Source organism: Ambystoma mexicanum, chromosome 6p, assembly GCF_040938575.1.
Source record: "Ambystoma mexicanum isolate Mex_15411 chromosome 6p, UKY_AmexF1_1, whole genome shotgun sequence".
Taxonomy (NCBI): Eukaryota; Metazoa; Chordata; class Amphibia; order Caudata; family Ambystomatidae; genus Ambystoma; species Ambystoma mexicanum.
In genome coordinates, this window is record NC_090935.1 from 44741365 (window position 1) to 44762524 (window position 21160).

At 42.2% G+C, this 21160-nt stretch overlaps 1 protein-coding gene across 1 annotated transcript in view; it reads right to left on the reverse strand.

Moving 5' to 3' along the window:
- Positions 1–1520: 1520 nt before the first annotated feature.
- LOC138511190 (killer cell lectin-like receptor subfamily B member 1B allele A) overlaps positions 1521–21160 on the reverse strand; it is a 78715-nt gene continuing 59075 nt past the window's right edge. Inside the window, exons 5-6 of the mRNA XM_069626701.1 lie at positions 11749–11831; positions 1521–2153 (exon numbers count right to left, since the gene is read on the reverse strand). Coding sequence (XP_069482802.1) covers positions 1931–2153; positions 11749–11831 — 306 coding nt within the window. The 3' untranslated portion in view covers positions 1521–1930. The remainder of the gene's footprint in view (positions 2154–11748; positions 11832–21160) is intronic.

Genomic DNA, 21160 nt, shown 5'->3' on the forward strand with positions numbered 1-21160 from the left:
AGGCCACCCCCGCTCCACTAATTGCTGTCTCACCTCCGGTGGTATCACTATTCTCATAAGTTTATTCATATCAGCCCACAACGGGTTATAACACTGCATTACTGTTTTCAGTTCCTACACAAATCGTTGGGGCTCTTCCATTATATTGGGGATCTCCTTTGCCAGTGTCCTTAGGTCCCCAGGTGTCCATGCTACATGGACCACAACCAAGCCCTGCAGTTGCTCTCCATCCTCATGGCCAGATGGTACTTGTCTGAGGGGAGCTTGAAAGGGGTGTGAGTACCTTCCATATATAGTAGCTCCTCATGTCACCGAGGGGGCATACGGAGGTGGCAGCCCCTGGGGCACCTGTGGACCAGCGGAACCCAACCCACTCGGCCCCTGCATCCCGTGGTCTGAGGGCATCAAAGGAGATAGCTTCACCTCAAATACCAGCTTTTGTGCCTCTGCTGGTCGTGGCCCTATGCGTGGCCTTATGCTAATGAAAAATTCAAGTATATCTTCTCGCATCTCACTATCCTGATCTTCTTGATCCTCCTCTGCCTTGTCTGTATCCACCTCCCCTCCATCTCCACTATCTGCGGGCACAGTCGAGCCCCTTCTGTTCCTCTCCTACCTCTCAAAAATATTATTTGTCCCCTCAGGCCTCTGATTTTCCCATAATTTCTCCTAGCTGTAGCCTCTTCCAGCCACTTGGCAAATGCTTCCCACAATACTGCTGTTATCTTAGTACCTTCCACTTCCAGGCCCTTCTAAGGGCTCCATGTTTATTCAAATTAAACATCTCTTCAATCGTAAATTGAGTCTGTCTGTTACGTCTAGTCAAATATTGCCAGGAGTCCAAATAATTACAAGACAAACTGTTAAACTGCCTAAACATGCAAAGGGTGGGTGACCTCTTTGGGGTTACTCTGCTTATTTTGATTGGCATTTGTCCATTTAATTTCCCTATTTAAGTATGCATTCACTCGTCACTTCCTCCGTTAACCAACAAACTCCATAATCTAATTTGGCTGAAATGATGGCTCCAGTCATTGTGACAAGATGGTGTGAGGATCCTATGATGGTTGTCATTATTCCATTGCATTGTCTCGCGATAATCTTGCACGGTCCTTGGGACCTTATCGATTATGAACTCAGTGATTTACGGTTAACTTGCTACAGATAAATCTCATTGGAGAACCAGATTTTAAGCTTGTACTTGACTTCGATCAGGAAAACCGTGAAACAGTTTGCAGGATTTTGAGTTTGATTTCAAAGACACATAGAAGAGACTGTGGTTTTGCATAGCTTAAATGTAAGCGTAAGCAATGGAGCTGCATCCATTCGAATAAGACATTTTCGATTGTGGCTGCATCGATCTGGATACTATGTGCAGCATTCTTAGGCATAGGCCCAGTAATAACAATAGACATGAATGGTGATCTTGTCTATCACTGAAAGTACTGATTGCCTTGTGCGCATACAGTAAAGCATTGACATACTTGCGTGTGAATCCTAAAATAATTCCAAGCAGAGAGTAGCTTTTGAGTACATTTTATTTTCCTAGAAGAGATTAAATACATTGCAAGAATATTGTGCAGGCCTGGTTATGGAATATACACCTTGGACCATTGAAATATGACACACAGCGATCCATCAGACAGAGCATGGCGGTCCCATGATATCCCTACTTGCACACTTCTAGCCACATGTTAGCGACCAGCTGGCAAAAGAGCCATGAATCGTAAACATGTAAAGCGCTTTACACCACATGAAGGCTCTGAATTAAGGTGAAGCGTAGCGAGAGGATTTGTCAATAGATAGAGCAGGACTAATGAGATGCACCAAACAACATTAAACAAAATGCGACCTGACACAGGTATGCTACATTTAAGGCCATGTCCCATACTGCCACCCTCCATGGCCTCTCCCAGAGTAAGGCCGTCTGCTAAGGGTTTCTCGTATACTTCACGGAGTCACAGGATACAGCTGGAAGCGGATGATCCTCGCCAAAGTGCAGTTGAATGGCTGCTTGCTCACATATCCATTGGTAATGGAATCTACAATCTCTCAACTGGAGTGCTGCTGAAGCTCCAATGGTGATTACTGCACAATATCCATCATACATTCTGACAGAAACATAGGGCACGTCCCAATCGATGTATGAAAAACTGGATAAAATGAGATAAAAAAACAGTATAAAATTTTACTTGCAATGTACTACCGATAACAATGTCAAACTAGCTCCATAAACCTATTGATGTTTACCTGTCACTTAGGTTGTAGCAGATCATTGCAACAAAGGATATACAGCAATGGGAGATCCCTTTAGCACCACCCCTCCTCCCTTCCATGTCGTCCCATTACTTTTAAAATGCCTATGCTGCTTTTAATTGATGTTAGCAGAGTGTTACTTAACCTTTGTGCGAGATAAGCCATAAAAATCCATGGCTGAAATGTTAGAAAACAGTCTATTTTCTGAATGTCAGCTGTTTGTGGCACAGTGTGTCTTGTCCTACTTGTTGGCCCTGTTGCTTCATTGCTACGCAGAAGTCTGTTTACCCTGCCTTTTGGGAAAAGGAGAAGCCCCCTTACTTAAACCACAAGGTGGCACAGAGCGCAGAGCACGGCGCAGCGTGTGGCACAATGCATTGTCTTACTTGTTGGCCCTGCTGCTTCATTGCTACATGGAGTTCTGTTTACTCTGCCTATTGGGAAAAGGAGGAGCCACCTTACTTAACCCACACGCCGGCGCAGAGCACGTCATGGTGTGTGGGACAGTGTGTCTTGTGACTGATGGCTGGTAGCTGAGATTGAAACATTGACTGGCTAAATCTGATTTCGCCGACCACCTAAAGACTATATGGAGAGGCTTCAACTGAATTGGAACACTAATGTAAGTTTGACCGAGCCGCCTATTAAAGCTCAGGACATTTGTGACTTCTCCTAATTGCAATGCGGCTGCATTTGTAATATCTGGAAACATGTATCGCGCCCTGCGTGCTGCCTCCTTTAATTGAATTGAAACATCCAATTGTATGATCTGCTGACAGGGCATTACTGAACATTTGCCAGTGAATTCTTCCAAGGCCTGCTTTTTGCATGAGAGAGACTTCGGGCTTGTCCTTGAAGCTCTCTTGCAGCTAAATTGAAAGTTATCTTTTGCCTACATCTCGCTGACATCAGCCTTAACTCTTTTGCCTGGCACGTTGTTGGAGGAGTGACTGCAGGATTTTTCCTTTGAGCTCCCACACATGTGATCCCTTCGAAAGAAACATTACCTATACCAGCCCGGCTAACATCTTTCAGCTTGGTATCCTAATGGAGGAGTGACTGAAGACACATCCTTTGAGCTCCTCACATGTGAACTTCCAAAATAAACATAACATTTGACAACTCTATTTCTATTCAAGAGATTGCGAGACAACTGCTTTTGAGCTCGCTCCCAGACCAAAAACCCTTATCTAATGCCCTGCCTAGAACAAGGCATCTATTAGAAATATTGACTCAAATCACTTGAGAAATACACTGAGTTCAGGTTAATTGATTGAGTATATTCTATTAATATTAATATTTTTAACATCTGTTCTTGATGTGCTTTTAGAAAACTAAGATGACTAATTAATAACAATACTACCATCACTTTAAACATTGGTTGCCACTGTGTCGAAAATAATATTTTACTTTTATACTGTTTTCTTTGATGTACTAGTTTATACAAATAATAATATATAATTAGGTCGTCTCTTTAGTATGCTGGCATGATCTAAAAGAAACCATTTACGCAGTGGAGTGAGTTAGACAGGTACATTAAATAAACAACAACTTAAAATCGCTAAACAATCTAATAAAAAAATAGGTGTAAGCAGAAAGGCAAGGCAGGGATTGTGGAACTGTTGAGTAAGCCTGGGGAATCCTCAACATCGCTAAGGCAGGGAAAAATAATCACCTACTTAAAACTTCATAAGAACTGCAATATGAAACCAAGCGAACAAGATATTATATCTGCAATGCATGGTCCATCCATGAAACCTCTCCACAGGTGAACACCTCTGACCTCCCCCTATTGATAATAATTCCCTGCTCAACCTGGTTCTAAATTTATAAAATGCCACAAATGACCCTACTGCAACTCAATTAAATGCGCAAACTAACGAAGGTGGAATAATGCAAATTGACCCTCTACCTAGTACCTCTACCAACTTATCTATATCCCCAGATCTAGCTTGCATCGCAGCTGACTCATATCATCACTCCAGTTTACGACATAATGATTTGTATTCATCTTCTGATAGCGTGAAAGAGGCGAGACCTAGAGAACCCGAACAACTAATCATCCTAAAAGCCCTGTACACGATCTGCTCTAAACTAGCAAAAGACCAACAGACAATAAAAGAGGGCCTAGTAAAATTGGTTGACATGGTGTTATCATCTCCTACCCATGTAGCACCCAAAGGATGATTAGTTGTTCGGGTTCTCTAGGTCTCGCCTCTTTCACGCTATCAGAAGATGATGGCAGACCAGAGACTATCCGCATCCTTAATAAGTATTGAGGATACTCCTACGATAGAAAGATGCGTGACACTGACCTGTGATAAACCAAATGAAGAGCCAAGCAAGATACAACCTATAGCGGAGGAGGGCACTAATAGAAAGAGAGTGATTAAGAAACAAAAAAATATCAGCAGTAAAAACAAGAAAAAAGGTGCCAAAAATAAGCAGGTAAAATTACAAAACTGCAATAATGTATCCCAGTCTTTAGCACTTTCCTCTAGTGACAGCATAACTTGCACTGAGACCGATCAAGGGTACACATTAATTACAATTAAACCTCCAAACGTTTCTAGGAAAGATACTGAAAATATACCACTCCCTGGCCCACTAGATAAGTGGATTAGAAACCAAAAGAAAAAAGCCACCATTGAAGATACCATTAAAAACCTGGAGCCAAATATACTTGGCAGTAAAGATATTTGTATTATCACAAGTGATGGTACCAGATTAAACCCTCCCGCTACTTCACTCAACATACAAAGGACTAACACTGAGAATTTGTAAAAAGGAAACCTAATATGACAGACTTCCTGGAATGGATAGTTTCCAATGAAAACAAGACTTGAAAGATAAAGATTGTGAACACATATGTTATATGCTACAGCGCCCATTCCATAATCACTCCGATGGACTGGAAATCATCCATAGAGTTCCTCATTTTAGAGCAATTTTCCACCAGTGAAATTCCCAAAACCATGACGGAAGCTAATTGGGCTTGGCTCCACATTCCGTCCCCTATAATAATCTAACAAATTATGTTTCATACAACTCGCTTTGCTGAGCTTGGCTATGAATTCATAAAATATGTAGGACCTACCATACTTAATAAAAAAGCCTGCTAATCGGGAAGAGAGGTGAACTAAATTTAACGGACAGGGGCATAGAAATAATAGCTAAGAAAGTGGCGGGAGCCATTGGTTATAGCAGGTCAACAACTACCCAAAATTACAATATATGGGAAGAGGGTCTAGTAAAAGTTGATTCACTGCCCCATCAGCTCTCCATCCAAATCCTACCTTGGAATACTAGGGGTTTCAACTCGTTTGTGTCTAAAGAGGAGGGCATCAAGTTCCTCCTGAAAGCTAACATAATTGTGCTCCAGGAGACATGGCGTATGAGAGCCATTGATGGATATCATATCATCCAAAGATTTGCAAGATGCAACTTAACCGTGAGACCCTTTGGTGGCCTTTTAATTGACATAAGAAACAACTTAATACTAAAAGAAGACAATATTAGTGGCTGCCCATTTATACTGGAGTCGTAATGATTGAACCGTACCTTGCGATTGTTCTGATACTTATTATCAACATCTACAATCCCCCAGAAGATGGAAGTCCTATTGATTTTATGGAGATTATTGAAAAGGTTATACATGATTGGCTCACCCAGAATAAAGAAGGGCTATATATAATAATGGGTGACCTATTACATATAGATCATATTATTTCCAATACATTTGGGGTAAAGGCTATCTACTCAAAAGCCCCGATGGCCTCCCCCTCTGCTGCCCCTTGGTGGGATTTTATGGCCACACAGGGTCTCTACCAGCTAGCCACAAGCCATATGGAACCAAAGATTCCTGCTTATACTTGGACCAATGGGCGTGCATGTAGCTGGATAGATTCGCTTCTGCTGCCTGCGGCGGCTTTTGCAAACACCAGTGAATTCAGGCTGATACAAAACAAACTCAGTGATCATGCCATTTGGATGTTTACCTTACAATATCCCCAAAGAAGTCTTCTTAGAATCCGTGGAGACATAAGTGCCAATAGATCTGGTAACAGAATCTGTTGGAATGATTTCAATATAGGGATATTTAACCAACAACTAAATACAGAATTGACCAAGATGGACAGGCTTAGATATCATGAAAGATGTATAGAAACTGTGATAAAAGATGCATACTCATATATGCCATCCTATGGGAAAAAGACATATCCCAATAGGAATGTGCGCTCAGGCAATCCCTTTGACATAATTATTAGAGAGAAAAAGATTGTTTACCATAAAGAGCAGAAACAAATAAAATGCTCTGAATTGGAGGCGACACAAGAGAGGGAACTGCTCAATAAACTAAAAACTAAATGCAAAAATGGGGTGAGAGATCATGAAGCCTCAATACACAAAATACAATGGCAAAATGTTTTTAGAGCTCTACAAGATTCTGATTCTCAGAGAGTCTGGTCTCTATATAACTCTTGGACAGAAATCACAGATGGTGAGAAAGAACTTAATCCTGCTGAAGCCTCTGCGTGGATTGGACATATAGAGACCCTATATAACTCTTTAAATGAAAATATAGACCATAATCACACTCGAGTATCGGAATCTATGAATAGAGATCTTATGTGTACGTCTGAGGACATCAAGGGATTGATTGTGAAGCTGAAGCCATCTAGTACCCCCGGCATTGATGTAATACCAAACCTTATACTAAAAGCAGATCCTGAAGTATGGGCGACGGTGCTTCAAATACTTTTCAGAAATATATTTTGCACAAATCATCATGGAGCACATTAACCAGTGGATAAGAAAACAAGAACATTTTCAAAAACCAGCAAGCAGGCTTTAGAAAAGGCTTCAGCACACTCTCTAACCTTTGTACTCTGTCCCACTTGATAAATGAGGCAAAACTGGACAAAGAGTGGACCTTGTATGCCTGTTCGATAGTCTACAAGGCCCCACCTTTGACATGGTCAACAGAGCACACCTATGTGGAAAACGAGAGTACTGGGGACTTAGCCCAGCCTTGTTGCATCTCATGAGAGAAATGTACTCTAATACTTCTATGACAGTCCGAATTAATCAGGAAGGATTCCTCATTGAGTCCATATCCACTAATCATGGATTTAAACAAGGCTGTGCATTGACCCCACTCCTCTATAATCTCTATGTTGCAGACCTTCAAGAAAATGTAGCAAAATGTCATAATTTTCCCCTTCGAGAATGATATGATAGGTTATTTATAACGTGCTTATACCCTGAGGTTTCAAAGCACGGACACGGGGATCGAACCTGTGGTGAATCCGTGTCGTTTGGCTTCGAAGGCAACCACGTTGCACCTGAGCTATCCTCCTGAGACAGGCCTGCAACCAGTTTCTTGGCTTTCCTACATTGATGATACTCTTATCTTAGATCAAACCCCGATTGGATTTCAGAGAATACTAACAGCCTTGCAGACATCTTCCTGAGTAAATGGTCTTGAAATAAACTATAAGAAAACAAAAATCATGATCTTCCATAAAAGAAATAAAAAAATAAAAACTATTAATTGGAAGATCGTAAATGAACTGATTGAAAGAGTAGACAGATACACCTACCTTGGCATCCGTTTCCTTGAAACAGATAATGGTGATAGATTAGGTAATTATGTTATCACCAAAATTCTCAAAACATTTAACGCTATAAGGCAATATATAAGATCCACGGAAGACCATTCTATGGAGAGCCTCTTGAAAGCCTACAAAAATAGTATTATCGCGAGCATCCTCTATGGTCTCGAGATATTTATGGATACAGAGACCGCGTAGCTGGCTCAGTTAGAGGGGAAATGATGGTGACGATCTCTTGGTTTACCGACTTGCACTCCCATAGAAGCCGATCGCTGTGAATTGGGTACTATGGCTCTCAGCACTCTTAAGAAAATCAACAGCGCAGTTCTATTTATAAGCTAAACACAATGTATAATAATTTTGATCTCTTTATGCATGAACCTTACCCCAAAACCGCACTAAACAATTGGTTGAAAGATGTGCTTCAGTTCTTAGACTTGAGTTGCTGCGATTTAAAAACGTTTGACAATATTGGAATTGCGATCCAAAAAATAAAAGGAAAAGCAGGGATATGGGATAGGGACAAGGATTTTAGAAATCTCTCAACTAGAACGCTTTATAAGAGATATGTATTCCAATCCTTTCCGATCAATGCCCCTTCAAATATCTCCAGACTATCAGAGATGGAAAGATTAGGTGTTTTATGTTACTCTTAGACCTAGGCTTTCTCCCGACTTTATGTAGAGTGGGATCCTGCAAGAACCTTGTTTGGGACGATCATATTTGCAGGTTGTGTGAATTAGAGGTGGAAACTGATAGACATTTGCTAACGCAATGCTCTAAGATCAGCCATATCTTAGATAAAGGATACCACCACTTGCGTTTCCCTCTAGATAATCTGCAGAGCGACCAAACATGGGTTTTCATATTCTCTGGCACTAGACTTGAATTATACTGTATATTACATATGGCCGGAAATTGAGAAGCTGATGAAAGTTAGTCACTAAGATACACTTGCTTCATATATAACTCTACACTTATTTTAAATTGATAATTGCTATAATGAAATAAGAAAATGAAATTGATTTTAATGAATTGCCTGAACTGTGTAATACTTAGTTCCAAATATACCGTCCGATGAATTATCAATGTAAATATTTTAATTGTTAATGTGTAATAGGTATTTTTAAGTGTAATGTTCCATGAATTATTCATGTGAAATGTATCAATTGACAGTGTTTAAGGTTTTATGCAGGGGAGTTGCTAGGTCTGGAAAAGACCAGGGGCTAAGCTGATGTCGGTACTGTTGGGACTGGGGGCTAGCTAGTCTTTTGGATGTAGCTCCTGGGATTCTATCCGGGGATACAACCAAAAGATCAGGGGCTATAGCCCCCTTAGCCCCCCCCCCAGCAACGCCCCTGGTTTTATGTAACTAAACACTTAATACAAAAATTAAATTAACAAAAAAGTCAAAATGCTTCCATACGTATACTGCTTCACACTGGATTAATCCTATCTGCAGTGCTTGATGAGTTAATTGATAAACGGGCCATGGACACTGTTATATCCCAGGTGAGATATACATGGAACAAGGAACCTGAATGTGGCCTGTGGAGTGCTCGGGGAAAATGCAGGTGATGTTGGAGGTTCCAGACCAAACAGTTGGCTGAGGATGGCGAAGATGGCTTGATGTGCCGAGGGCTGCAATAACCTGACTTGATATCAATGAACAGGATAATGTATAAAACCTTACTGTGGTAGCTTTATTTCAGACATGTCGTAGGACTTTGAACTTGGTTGGCCTGAGATGTACTGGAAGTGGCATGAGAACACCATCAGTAGATAACCCAGCCGTAGGGCGGGGGTAGATCTAGCCCCCTCACATGTTTAGTGCGGGGACGAGGAACCCAGTACAGACCCAGGGCATTATTCTGAGTGGATGATATGCTCCATCCATTTGGACTGCCATTGGACTTCATTGGAGATATGTGATATCAACACTGCTTGCTACAGGTTTGACTCTATTAGCACATTTCTGTGGAGGTAATTACTCAACGGTCAAAGGCAAATTACATCACTATTAATGCACTAAAATCCAGGGTATTGATATTTAAAGTGGGTAGGAAAGCTGTAAACCAGGTCTGGAAGTTATCTGGACAGGGTATAGAGCTGGTTAATGAGATGATGAACTATTTGGGATTTCAAATTAATTTGCAGGGTAATAAAAATGCTTAGGTTAAATGTCTCATGGATAAAGCCAGACATTTACTTTCCCAAATGATCCACTTGCAGAGGCGCCCTGGAAAATTCTCCCTGAAGCCTGTATTGAGGTGTCATGAGAGGAAGATCGTCCCCTCGATTAGCTTTGGCTTGGAGATACCCGTCGGTCCCTTGATTTTGATTTAATGGAAGGCCTGCTTTGGTGAGGCACTCTTGCCTTACTACAAACTGTCTCTTGATAGCTTTCCGTTAGGAATTGGGCGTTTCCCTGAATGCAACCGAACTCTGGAAGCTCCTACTCTTGTGCGGTAAATTTGTTAATCCTCCACCACATTCTTTAAATGTAATCTTTAAAACTGGCGTAGCAAAAATGGCTAACTCTCAAGAGGGGGTATGTGCAATACAGTCATAAAAAATAGGGTCTCAGCTTGTGTGATTTCCTTAAGAACCCCACCAGGAGTGAAACATGTGGTATGTGTGACAAATTGAGCGATTATAAAAAGTATAAAGATTTAGCCAAATGTCACAAACTATTGGGAACTCAGGTGTTTTATTTAGTTAAATATCCTTCATGGAAGGTTTCGATTTAAATCGTGCTAATCGTTTTGTATGGAAGGAGTCTGGAGTTCAGGGACCTGTCTGTCGGCATTGCTCTGTTGCTACTGAAACACTGAGGGACCTAATTGTGGAATGAGACGCCCTAAGTAGTCATCAAACTATCTGTTAAGAGAAGTGTGCTTCAGACTTGAGAGGAGCCCTTTAGGAGTCTTAATGGGATGGGCTTCTGATGCTACTCCCATTGCATTAATGGATGCTTTGTACAAGTTTCTTTTTAGAGTGAATTTGGTAAAAAATGTTAGGCCCTATGTCGATGTTTTTAAAGGAGAAAACTAAAGATGTTTTAAATGATATGTATATTTTTAACTCTAGAAGGATTTAATGTATGTATCTGTTCTTAAAGTTTGATGTCAATAATGATTTGTTTGTCTTGTTAATGCGGAAATGAGATATGTGTTAAGCTTTTAATGATAATCCAACTGACACAATAAAATAAATGACTGATCTGCAGACAGCCTTCTGTGTTGACCATGATTAGGCAGACATTAGGCCAAACGCTGCCTGCTTAGCAGCCACCACCCAATTTGTAACAAAGCCCATAGTGTTGGGATATTTATATGTCCTTTAAAAATATACATCGGCAGCCCAAGAAGAACAATAAATACCACGACTACACACAGGGCACACTAGGAAAATATGGGATTCTCAATGTGAGAAAAACTCCCTAAAGAAATATTTATCTACTGGTGCGCGAGTAACTTTGTTGAAAATGTTGGTGGGGGACAGGGCATCTAAAGGAACGGGGTCACTGCCAAACACCCTTATTCCCCCTTACGTTATGCACATGTGAATGCGCAAGTAATTGGGCAGTGAGAGAGCCAGGTGGCGAGCGAGTGTGCGGCAGGATTGGCACGCCAGCCTGAATGGCTCATACGTTGCGTCACAGCATTTACACCCAGTAGATTGTCACCCATAATCTGCGCAATGGTTCTTTGCTCTTTCTCAGTTTTGTATAAGGGAGTTTGGCACATGAGTGATGCCATACATTATATGTAATGTTTTACTGTCTTGCCTGTTTCCTGCAGTATGGTCCAGACCAATGAGTACCACAGAGGCACTGAATCAAATGATTTATGGCTCTGTTTCCCAATTTACTTACATTAAATCCTTCTGCCCTTTGAATCTCTTTTCGTTGTTCACAATCCCGACCCAGAAGGGATCCGCAATTCGCGAGAAGAATTTCTGGAAAAGAGAAGAGAAGAAGAGTAGAGCATGACTCCCATCACTGCTGTGGGTTGAACCGAGCTTCTGAGGTGTGAACAGGCAGGGTCTGTTAGGCAGCGCCCTCTCGGGAACAGGACGCATCTGCATGTCTAAGATGGCCGCCATACGTGCATGTCCTGGCAGAGGCGGGAGACAGAGCCTCTGCTCAGTATAGCATTCTCAGAGGGGAGGGAGACTACACTTAGCTTTTCCCAGTAAGAAATACCCTGATTCTCCCACTAGTAATGTTGCTTTCTGGATTCCAGTCCTGCAGAAAGCCACAGGCAGCTCAACACACAGGCAGTGGAATGTGCATAAGAAGCATAGACAAAATACGAAAGAATACATTGTGCATAAGAAGCATAGACAAAATACGAAAGAATACATTGTGCATAAGAAGCATAGACAAAATACGAAAGAATACAGTGTGCATAAGAAGCATAGACAAAATACGAAAGAAGACATTGTGCATAAGAAGCATAGACAAAATACGAAAAAATACATTGTGCATAAGAAGCATAGACAAAATACGAAAGAATACATTGTGCATAAGAAGCATAGACAAAATACGAAAAAATACTTTGTGCATAAGAAGCATAGACAAAATACGAAAGAATACAGTGTGCATAAGAAGCATAGACAAAATACGAAAGAATACATTGTGCATAAGAAGCATAGACAAAATACGAAAGAATACATTGTGCATAAGAAGCATAGACAAAATACGAAAGAATACATTGTGCATAAGAAGCATAGACAAAATACGAAAGAATACATTTAGCAGGGTCTAGCCAGGGGAATAACTCGGCAATAACTACCCAGGAAGGATAAATCAGGGATACTATTAGATGGGAATTAAGAGTTAGGGTCTTAAAAAGAAACAGTCCTTCCCTCACCTTATAGTTGGTTGTCTGCCAACGTGTTTCTCGCTATTCTGGACCTCAGTTCTGACCATGAAGAGTCCTGGCCTGTGCACTACCTTGCCAGGTAGCGAGCTCTTCATTTGGGTCACAGTGATTCTGCGAGTGGAATAATGGCGGCTACACTTTATACAGGTCTGATCGCGCTGGCAGAGCCATGTTGGCTTCTCACTTTTCACCAATGGTCCCTGCGCTGGTTAGAGGGCTGAGCCCGCCTCTACCTTGGAACACCTGCCTTCACCACACATCTGGATGGCTCTGTAAAGGACTGAAAGGATGATTCAAAGAAGCAGTGTGATAGCCCTTCTTTTAAAGGTCAAGGTGCACTGCTGAAAGCGCTCAAAACCTGGTTGTTTAACTAAAGGTCTCAGTTGACATGGGTGTTAGCCATGTTCTCTGCACCTAATGAACTACGTACACCTCACATGTTAAGCCATGCACACTGTAACTCATTATTTTACCACTGCTTCCAGTTCTCCTAGCGTTTGCCTATCTTCAACACTCACTGTATGCAATCAATTCACCTACCTTTGCTATATCTTTAAATTCCTTGCTTGTACCACTGTAACTAAGGAGCCTACCAACCACTCTAACAGCGCCACGATGCCTGAGGGCTGTTTGAGTGCTATACAAATAAAACAATAAAAATAGATGCTCACATGTCTATTGGGGACAAAGGAGGTGCATATTTTCAATTAATAAGACGTGGAGAGATTTAGGTAAGCAGGGTTGATATCATTTGTTGGAAGCTTTATCCTGAACCCTCATACATTTTTCGATCGTTGGTGGGTGTGCGCTCAGGGTAAAACAAGTGTATAGGTGGCGATGTGTGTGTTTATAAAAGTCTCTATTAAAGTAAATGTAGCATTGAGAAGTGATACAGCCAGTTTTCATAGATGTATAAAGTGTGTTTTTATTTAAATTGATTTATTTATTTATTTATTTATTACTAATACATAGACCTTCTGTACAACTCTGCACGTTGCTCGCCCTGCAAGGGGAGGGAGGCTGCAGACAATCAATATTGTTTCATTGGGGATCCCAACTTCATAAAATCAACTTTAATAAAGAAATACAACTTGTGCCATCTGATGTGGGTGGAAGAAAAATGTCCCCAAACTAGATGTGTGAAAAAAGTCCTACCCTATGAAACCACAACATGCCTTGAATCATTGATGTAGCTTTACGTAGAACAGAGTTTAAATGTCCCTCTCATCCGAGTGAGTCTGCAGGACGCAGGGCTGGAGCACGATGCACAAATGAACTCTGCCTGAAGGCTGATGCACAATGCACTACTCTCCCACCTGCAGACCACAGGGTGCATTTGCATGTGGAGCACTGCGCAGCAAGGTGAATGAAAGGGGAATGGGGGAACATGGGGAGGGAGGGGTGGAGGAAGAGGGATGTGGGGTCTGCCCAGTGGGAAGGAGGGGCTGGCACTGCACACCCACAGCAATGTGCAGAGGAGGAGGGCCAAAGAGTGCCCTTGAGGGGATGGCTTCTCCTAGGCTGCCCTCTGCCTTGTGCATCTTGTGTGACCGCCCTTTGTCCCCGGATCCCGCCTATCTCCTAGTTGAGAAGAACTCGGTGCCAAAGACCTTAGAGGACCTGACCAAGGGCAACTATACTTTCCCCAAATAAACTGTGGCTGTTTTGCTACTGTTTGAGAATGCTCTTATTTTGGTACTATGATTGTTAATATAGCAGAAGGCCAATTAATTGAGCATTCTATGCAGAGCGATATCTGGTCAAAGATGGGAGTATCTCCTTTGTACATGGAATAATGATGGCTTTGATTTTAATTGGAAGAAAATGAACCTTTAAGCAGCTATAGGGCGGGTCAGCCAAAAGCAGGTCAAATAAACCAAGGCCAAAACACGGCCCTGGAGAAGGCTACTGTCTGTCATTATTCTATCCAACAGTTACTATTATTATTATTATCAGGGTATTTATTGAGCACCAGATGACCCCAATACAGCACTGCACAGTCATACAGGTGTCATTGGGGAGTAAGCGACTATGCTGCCCCAACGTTTCCCATATTTTCCATAAGACTCGATGACGCGTCTGTAAGAAGCAGCACTGAAGTCCATACACAGGTATATAAAGTGCTTTTTTCCATGTCACTTGCAATGCTGGCAAATATTGAAAAGCAAATGACTGGTTAATTGTCCCCACAGCAGCTCGGGAACTGGGAGGATACACAGCCACCATTATGCAACTACCTTCCATTTGTTTGTATAAAAGCGGTATTAGCTGATATGCCACCATCCTCTGCATTCTTTTTTAATATATAGTGCCTTACACCATCTGGACCAAGAGCACAGCGAATGTTTAGCTCTCTTATCAATAAAGTTGTTGGGGGCCGAAGGAAGTACGCGTAAGGGCTTTGCCACATGAGTTTTCTTGGGCGTGGCTTCAACATGATAGCGCCGTGCTACCCCCCCGGGTCTTGGGCGCTACTTATAAATGCAAAAAATACAATAAAAAAAGAAAATAACTTGCCCAGGCTGGCCGTGCATTGAGTGATTTCCATACATACCCCCTCCCCATGTACAGAGAATAACTCCTCTCCATCTATCTCCCCTTGACTCAGGAGGATAGCTCAGGGGCAACGGGCTCGCCTTGGAAGCAAGACGACACGAAGCAACACAGGTTCGTATTAAGCGCATTATGAATAACCAATCAAAATCAGCACTGCGCACCATAGAGTACCATGAGTTGAGTGGTTCTATGCCAGTAATCCCAATTTGCCAAGTTTTTAAAAGCTCCCTAAAAAGCGAGCAAAAATAAAATGTAAACTTTTTTGGGTTTCTGCATTTATGTCACGGTTACCAAAACCCTAGGCGTGTGCCCAAAGTGCTTAAAGCCAGAGTTTGAGCCTTCCACAGTGTCATTGTGACCCAAGTCATGTAGAAAAACCATGCCCAAGAAAATGCAGTTTGCAAAGCCTGTTTACTTACTTCCTTAGCCGGTCAGATAGCATAGAGAGTAAAGTGCTTGCTTTAACACCGGTGCAGAGCCCACCGATGCAGGTTTGAATCCCGATGCAGGTTTGAATCCCGGCGGAGCCAAACTCAGCCTTTCATCCTTCTGAAGTTGATAAATGAGCACCACACACCGTGGGTAATAATAAATAGCGCTCAGATGCCTGAGGCTTCGTAGGGCTATATAAATGCTAAATAATTATTATTATGATCATTTCAGTCAAATTGTACACATAGCGCCTCTACCTTTTCCTTTTCATGCTTTCCTGAGCATCGTATCAATCCTGCGCCCTCATCCCAACAATCTACCTGACTTTGCTTCTCCCTAAGACTACTGAATGTTCTATTATACCAGACAGGCAAAGCGCTTCGAAGCCATAAACCATGGCAGGAGGTGCTATACAAATGCAAGATAACATGAAACATGATTCTTAATCGTTTAGCTGACTGCACAGTCTTCAATAGAATCCTCCACCCTTTGGATCATTATTTAATTATTGTCACTGTATTACTCCTACCCTAATAGACACTCTAACCTTGTGCAGAAAAGAATGACTCGCTTTTAAAATGACTGCAATGTAATGTATCACACTCGCATGATGTTCCCTTTCCCCTCCATTAAGGAGAGGACATTAGGATATGTCATCATTCCTCTGCCCCCTGCCCCTCCCCATCTCACACACATAGTCCTCCTCTCCTCTACACCCAGGGGTCCAGTGCTAGAAAATAGAATTGGGGGGACTCATTAACAAATGCAATGGGACGTGATGTTGCCAGAAATTAGCATATCAAGGTGAAATATGCACAAATCATTGAATTGGATTTGCATAACCACCCAAATTGCACAGGACGAATGGCATTTTCCTTTCATAAAATCAACACACACACAAAACCAAGAGAGGACATTTTCTTCTAATAGTGTTTTTGAAAACGTTTAAAGGTGGGCATGTTTTAAACTCTAACAACCAATACCAATGTTTTCCCTGGAACATGCAGTACCGACATGTGACATAACACCTTTAGTTGTTGAGAATTTTTCATCATTTTATATAGTGCAGTGGTGAAGTGTCCGGCCTGCGAATCTGACGACCGCGGATTGAGCCCTGAGATTGGTGTTCATTCATAAATTCAAAGAAGACATTCTTTGTTTCTAATTTTAGATGGAGGGGGGGGGGGGTAGAGTCCACCCTATGAAAAAAGTGGGTGTACTCTGTCCCCTCGCGTGTACCCTCGACTTGAGTACTGTCTCCACCACTCCCTATTCAACGCTCGTCCTTTCACTCTCCCCCAATCCTTCGCAACCCTCTCCATGTACCTCACTTTTTTCAGGACAGAGCTGCACGTTGGTGGTCTACTATCCAGAACATCAGCCCTATCAGCCACCCACCCGTCCCTTCTCACTACCCTACCTCCCCTACCCTAGCTCTCATCTCCTCCCCCCAAAACTCCCTAACCCTACAAACATCTTACCTACCCCGTCTCTTCCTCTGAATCTCCCACTTTCCTCTCCCCTGGCCCCTCATCTGACCTTGCCCCCCTTCCCTCCAGCCCCACATTAGCACACCCACCCTCCCACTGCTAGTCAAGATGCACGTCTCCCCACTCCTTCATCCACAGCCTCCTACTTCTATACAGGTCCCCGGCTATAATAGGAATGTTGCAGTCTCCTTCAGTGACTCCTTATCAGCCACCCTAATTCAGCATCCGTCACTAGGAGACTTGAACATCTGGTTTCACATTCCTTCCAACCCCATGACCCATTCTGTCACAAACAACTTGGAAGCCTTCATCTTGACCCAACTAATATCCCTTCCCACTCACAAAGCAGGACACATCATCAACGCTTTATTCAGCTCTACTAACCTGAGCTTATGGCCCTTGGAACGTGCATCTGTTACTGGCTGGGATTACACCAGAATAATTCTGAGCCCAAATAACCGGACAAACTCAAGAAGATGGCAAGTTGCTGTTTTATGAGCAATTATCTAAAACAGGGAGTTTACAATGAACATCAATGCACGTACTGTCATGTCCCTCTGTGATTTCCACAAAAAATACAATTATATACTTCTTTATACATCAGAATGACATCATGCTACATGGCAATAGTGAAAAACCTATCAAGGGTTGGGATTGGTTATGGGGCATATATAGGTATACAATCATATAGGAGCTAGGCTTGTTATTGGCTGTCTGATATCAGGTGGACAACTATGCCTGTCATTTAAGAAAAATCAGTTACACAGTGTTTCGTTGATTTCTTAAGCTGTAAGGTCCTTCGTTGCTCAATCCTTTTTTGTCTCAACAACCTGTCTGCCTTCTAACTGGCGCAAATCGTTCACTACACTTAACTCAAACCAACTTCACTTCCAACCTTCACAATTTATCACTTTTCAAAACTTCACACATCAAATAATAATTAAAATGATAACACAATACACATTAAAAACAAGCTATGTGATCACCTTCTCTTTTCCCTATAATCATTTATAGTAAGAGGTATTCAATTATATGGCCCCGTACAGAGTTTAAGACGTCACCTTCCACGGTCCTAACCGTGTGTATTCTCTCTCTTAATATTGCGACTGGAATTTGAGATGTCTTCTCTATCTACCTTGAAATAGGATTACCTTGGAGTTCCTTTGTCCACCCAAAATGTCCTGTTACCCCCTTATTTTTATAAAATATTACAACCCCGCCCCTTTATATTGCCATTTCCCTTAGTCTATTTACATCCGTTTAATCGACTCAGGGCCTTTGGTACCCACTCCTCCTCCAATCTGACCACTTTGCCTTCCGTCTGTGGAGCGCCCGTGGAAACTGAGCAGGGATTCCTTCAAAGAGGGACCTGCCCACCGTCTCGGTACTTCTTGCAAGTTTATTTCTATCGGCCAGTCTCCCGAGGAAACTTCACGATTTTCTGGCTAATAGCAGAGGATGCCCGATCGTCCAAAATGTTGAAGTCAAACTAGTTTAGATGTGAAACCATCCTCTTCTACCAGATGAGCTTATGGCCCTTGGAACGTGCATCTGTTACTGGATGGGATTACACCAGAATAATTCTGAATCCAAATAATCGGACAAACTCAAGAAGATGGCAAGTTGCTGTTTTATTAGCAATTATCTAAAACAGGGAGTTTACAACGAACATTAACGGACGTACTGTCATTTCCCTCTGTGATATCCACAAAAAATACAAGTATATACTTATTTATACATCAGAATGACATCATGTTACATGGCAATAGAGAAACACCTATCAAGGGTTGGGATTGGTGAAGGGGCACATATATGTATACAATCATATCGGAGCTAGGCTTGTTATTGGCTGTCTGATATCAGGTGGACAACTTATGCCTCCCTCTTCATATGTGTCATTTAAGAAAAATCAGTTACACATTGTTTCATTGGTTTATTAAGCTATAAAGATACAATTGGTTTGGAATTCTTGTGCCATATCTGGAACATTCGGTTAAATTAGCAGCACGTAAGCCAAGAACCAGGTGCAAGTAGATAGGGCATGACGCTGCCCTACCACCCAATTAGCCCAACATCTCTCATCACCCGTGCCTTCTGCCATGAAATTCTCTTTGTACTCGGCCTTGCAGAGTATTCTTGTCCTGGCGATGCAACGGGAGTGAGGACATTCACTATGGTATCGGGAACTCCAAGGTCAAGCCCTATTTCAATTCTCGACTCACGTGACAAGAGACCACGATTCTGTTCATTCTGCAAGTTTTTAAATGTTTTAAATGAATGAAGACTCGGCATCCTTTGTGTTCTTTCTTGCACCTTAACGTGAGAAGATCCATCCTCTGCACACACGCTCCTCTTCAGCGTAGAAAGCTGACCTTGACTTCTCAATTCTTGACTTCAGGTTAGAGAGCCTCCACCTGCATTGTGTTTACTACCTATAGCTAGCCTATACAATGACTTGATCTATCTTGCGTTTCAGCGTCTGCACATACGTCATACCTCTGATTTCTGTAGCACTTCTTACCGCGTAATCTTCATCTTTTACACTTTAAGGTTCACTTAATTCTTTTCTTTATTGATTTCTCGTCTAGGATCTATACATCATGTTCATTCGGTGTGATCCTTTTGGTTCCACAATCTTGAATCTGGATACTTATTCACCTCTTGGACTATCAGTTTATGTTCATCATTGGAGGTGATTGTCTAGGTTTTACAACACCCCATCCACACAAACCAATTTCTAGACCTTCACCGGTGCCATATTAGTTTTTATAGCAGCCCCTCTCTGGTGCAGATGCATTGCTGATCATAGCACGTGTCGTGCTGCAAAGCCAAGTGCACACGCAGGCAGGTTTATAAACCTCAGATATAAGAAAGGCTCAGCCATCCTTTCTGGAATGTCCTATTCTAATCTTGCATATGAACACATATAACTGCAATGAGTGTTTAACACACTGAGCTAACTTCTGAACCATTGTGGCATTCAATTTATCAATATGCATTTCAACTTTGGCTATTGCACATGATCAATATAATTCCCACAGGAAGTAAAGAATGCTACAGAAGTTGGTGCTGTACGAACACACACACTATGTGTACCACAGTGAACACAGGGAAGCATTCCGTTATGAATTTATCAAGGCAGAATGTACAGACAGCAGGCAATAGATTTAGCGCCTCAGCAGCACGCCATCAAATATCCTGGCGTGTGCTATTCAAGTTTGGAGAATAATGCAATCTTACCACTTTAGATCAGGCAGGCTTGTGAGGCCCCTCTCCAATGTGGGAACCCGGGGCAAGTGCCCCTTTTGCCCTCCCATAAAAACATCTATGCATCACCGCTGCCATCAGAATGCAGTGATGAGCTACGACAAAGTTCGGTCTAGCTGGACGCATAACGATTCTCTTGCCACAGCACATAATCCTCTCCACTCAGCACCCCTCAACAGGCCTGGCCTCATGGGTAGCTTAATTAATGGAGCTCGGCCAGCCTCCCTAACTCCTTATCTCAGCCAAATGCACACACGCGCTCTAAGCCTTCAGACAATTTTCCCATACCTAGGACTTCAGTCACCCAATGGCTTCCCACCACAAGCACGTTGAGGCCATACTAATGAGATAAAGGTGCTATATAAATGACTACCACTACTACTACTAAGCACAGTGGCCAGATGTACAGAATTGTCCTATTTTGCCTGATTCTCTGGGCCACCCTACTTCCTCAATAATCAAGCGCTTTTAAAGTGTCATTATAATGAGCAGCTTGAGAAACAAGCTACAGAAAAAATACCAGCTTGATTGCTTGTCTGTTAAAGCTTTAGTTTGTAAATCCACCCCATCCCACACATGAGGCCTTCTCCATGACATCTGGGCAGATAAATCATCCTGTATTGCCTGAACCAGGACAGCATAGCAGACCTATAGA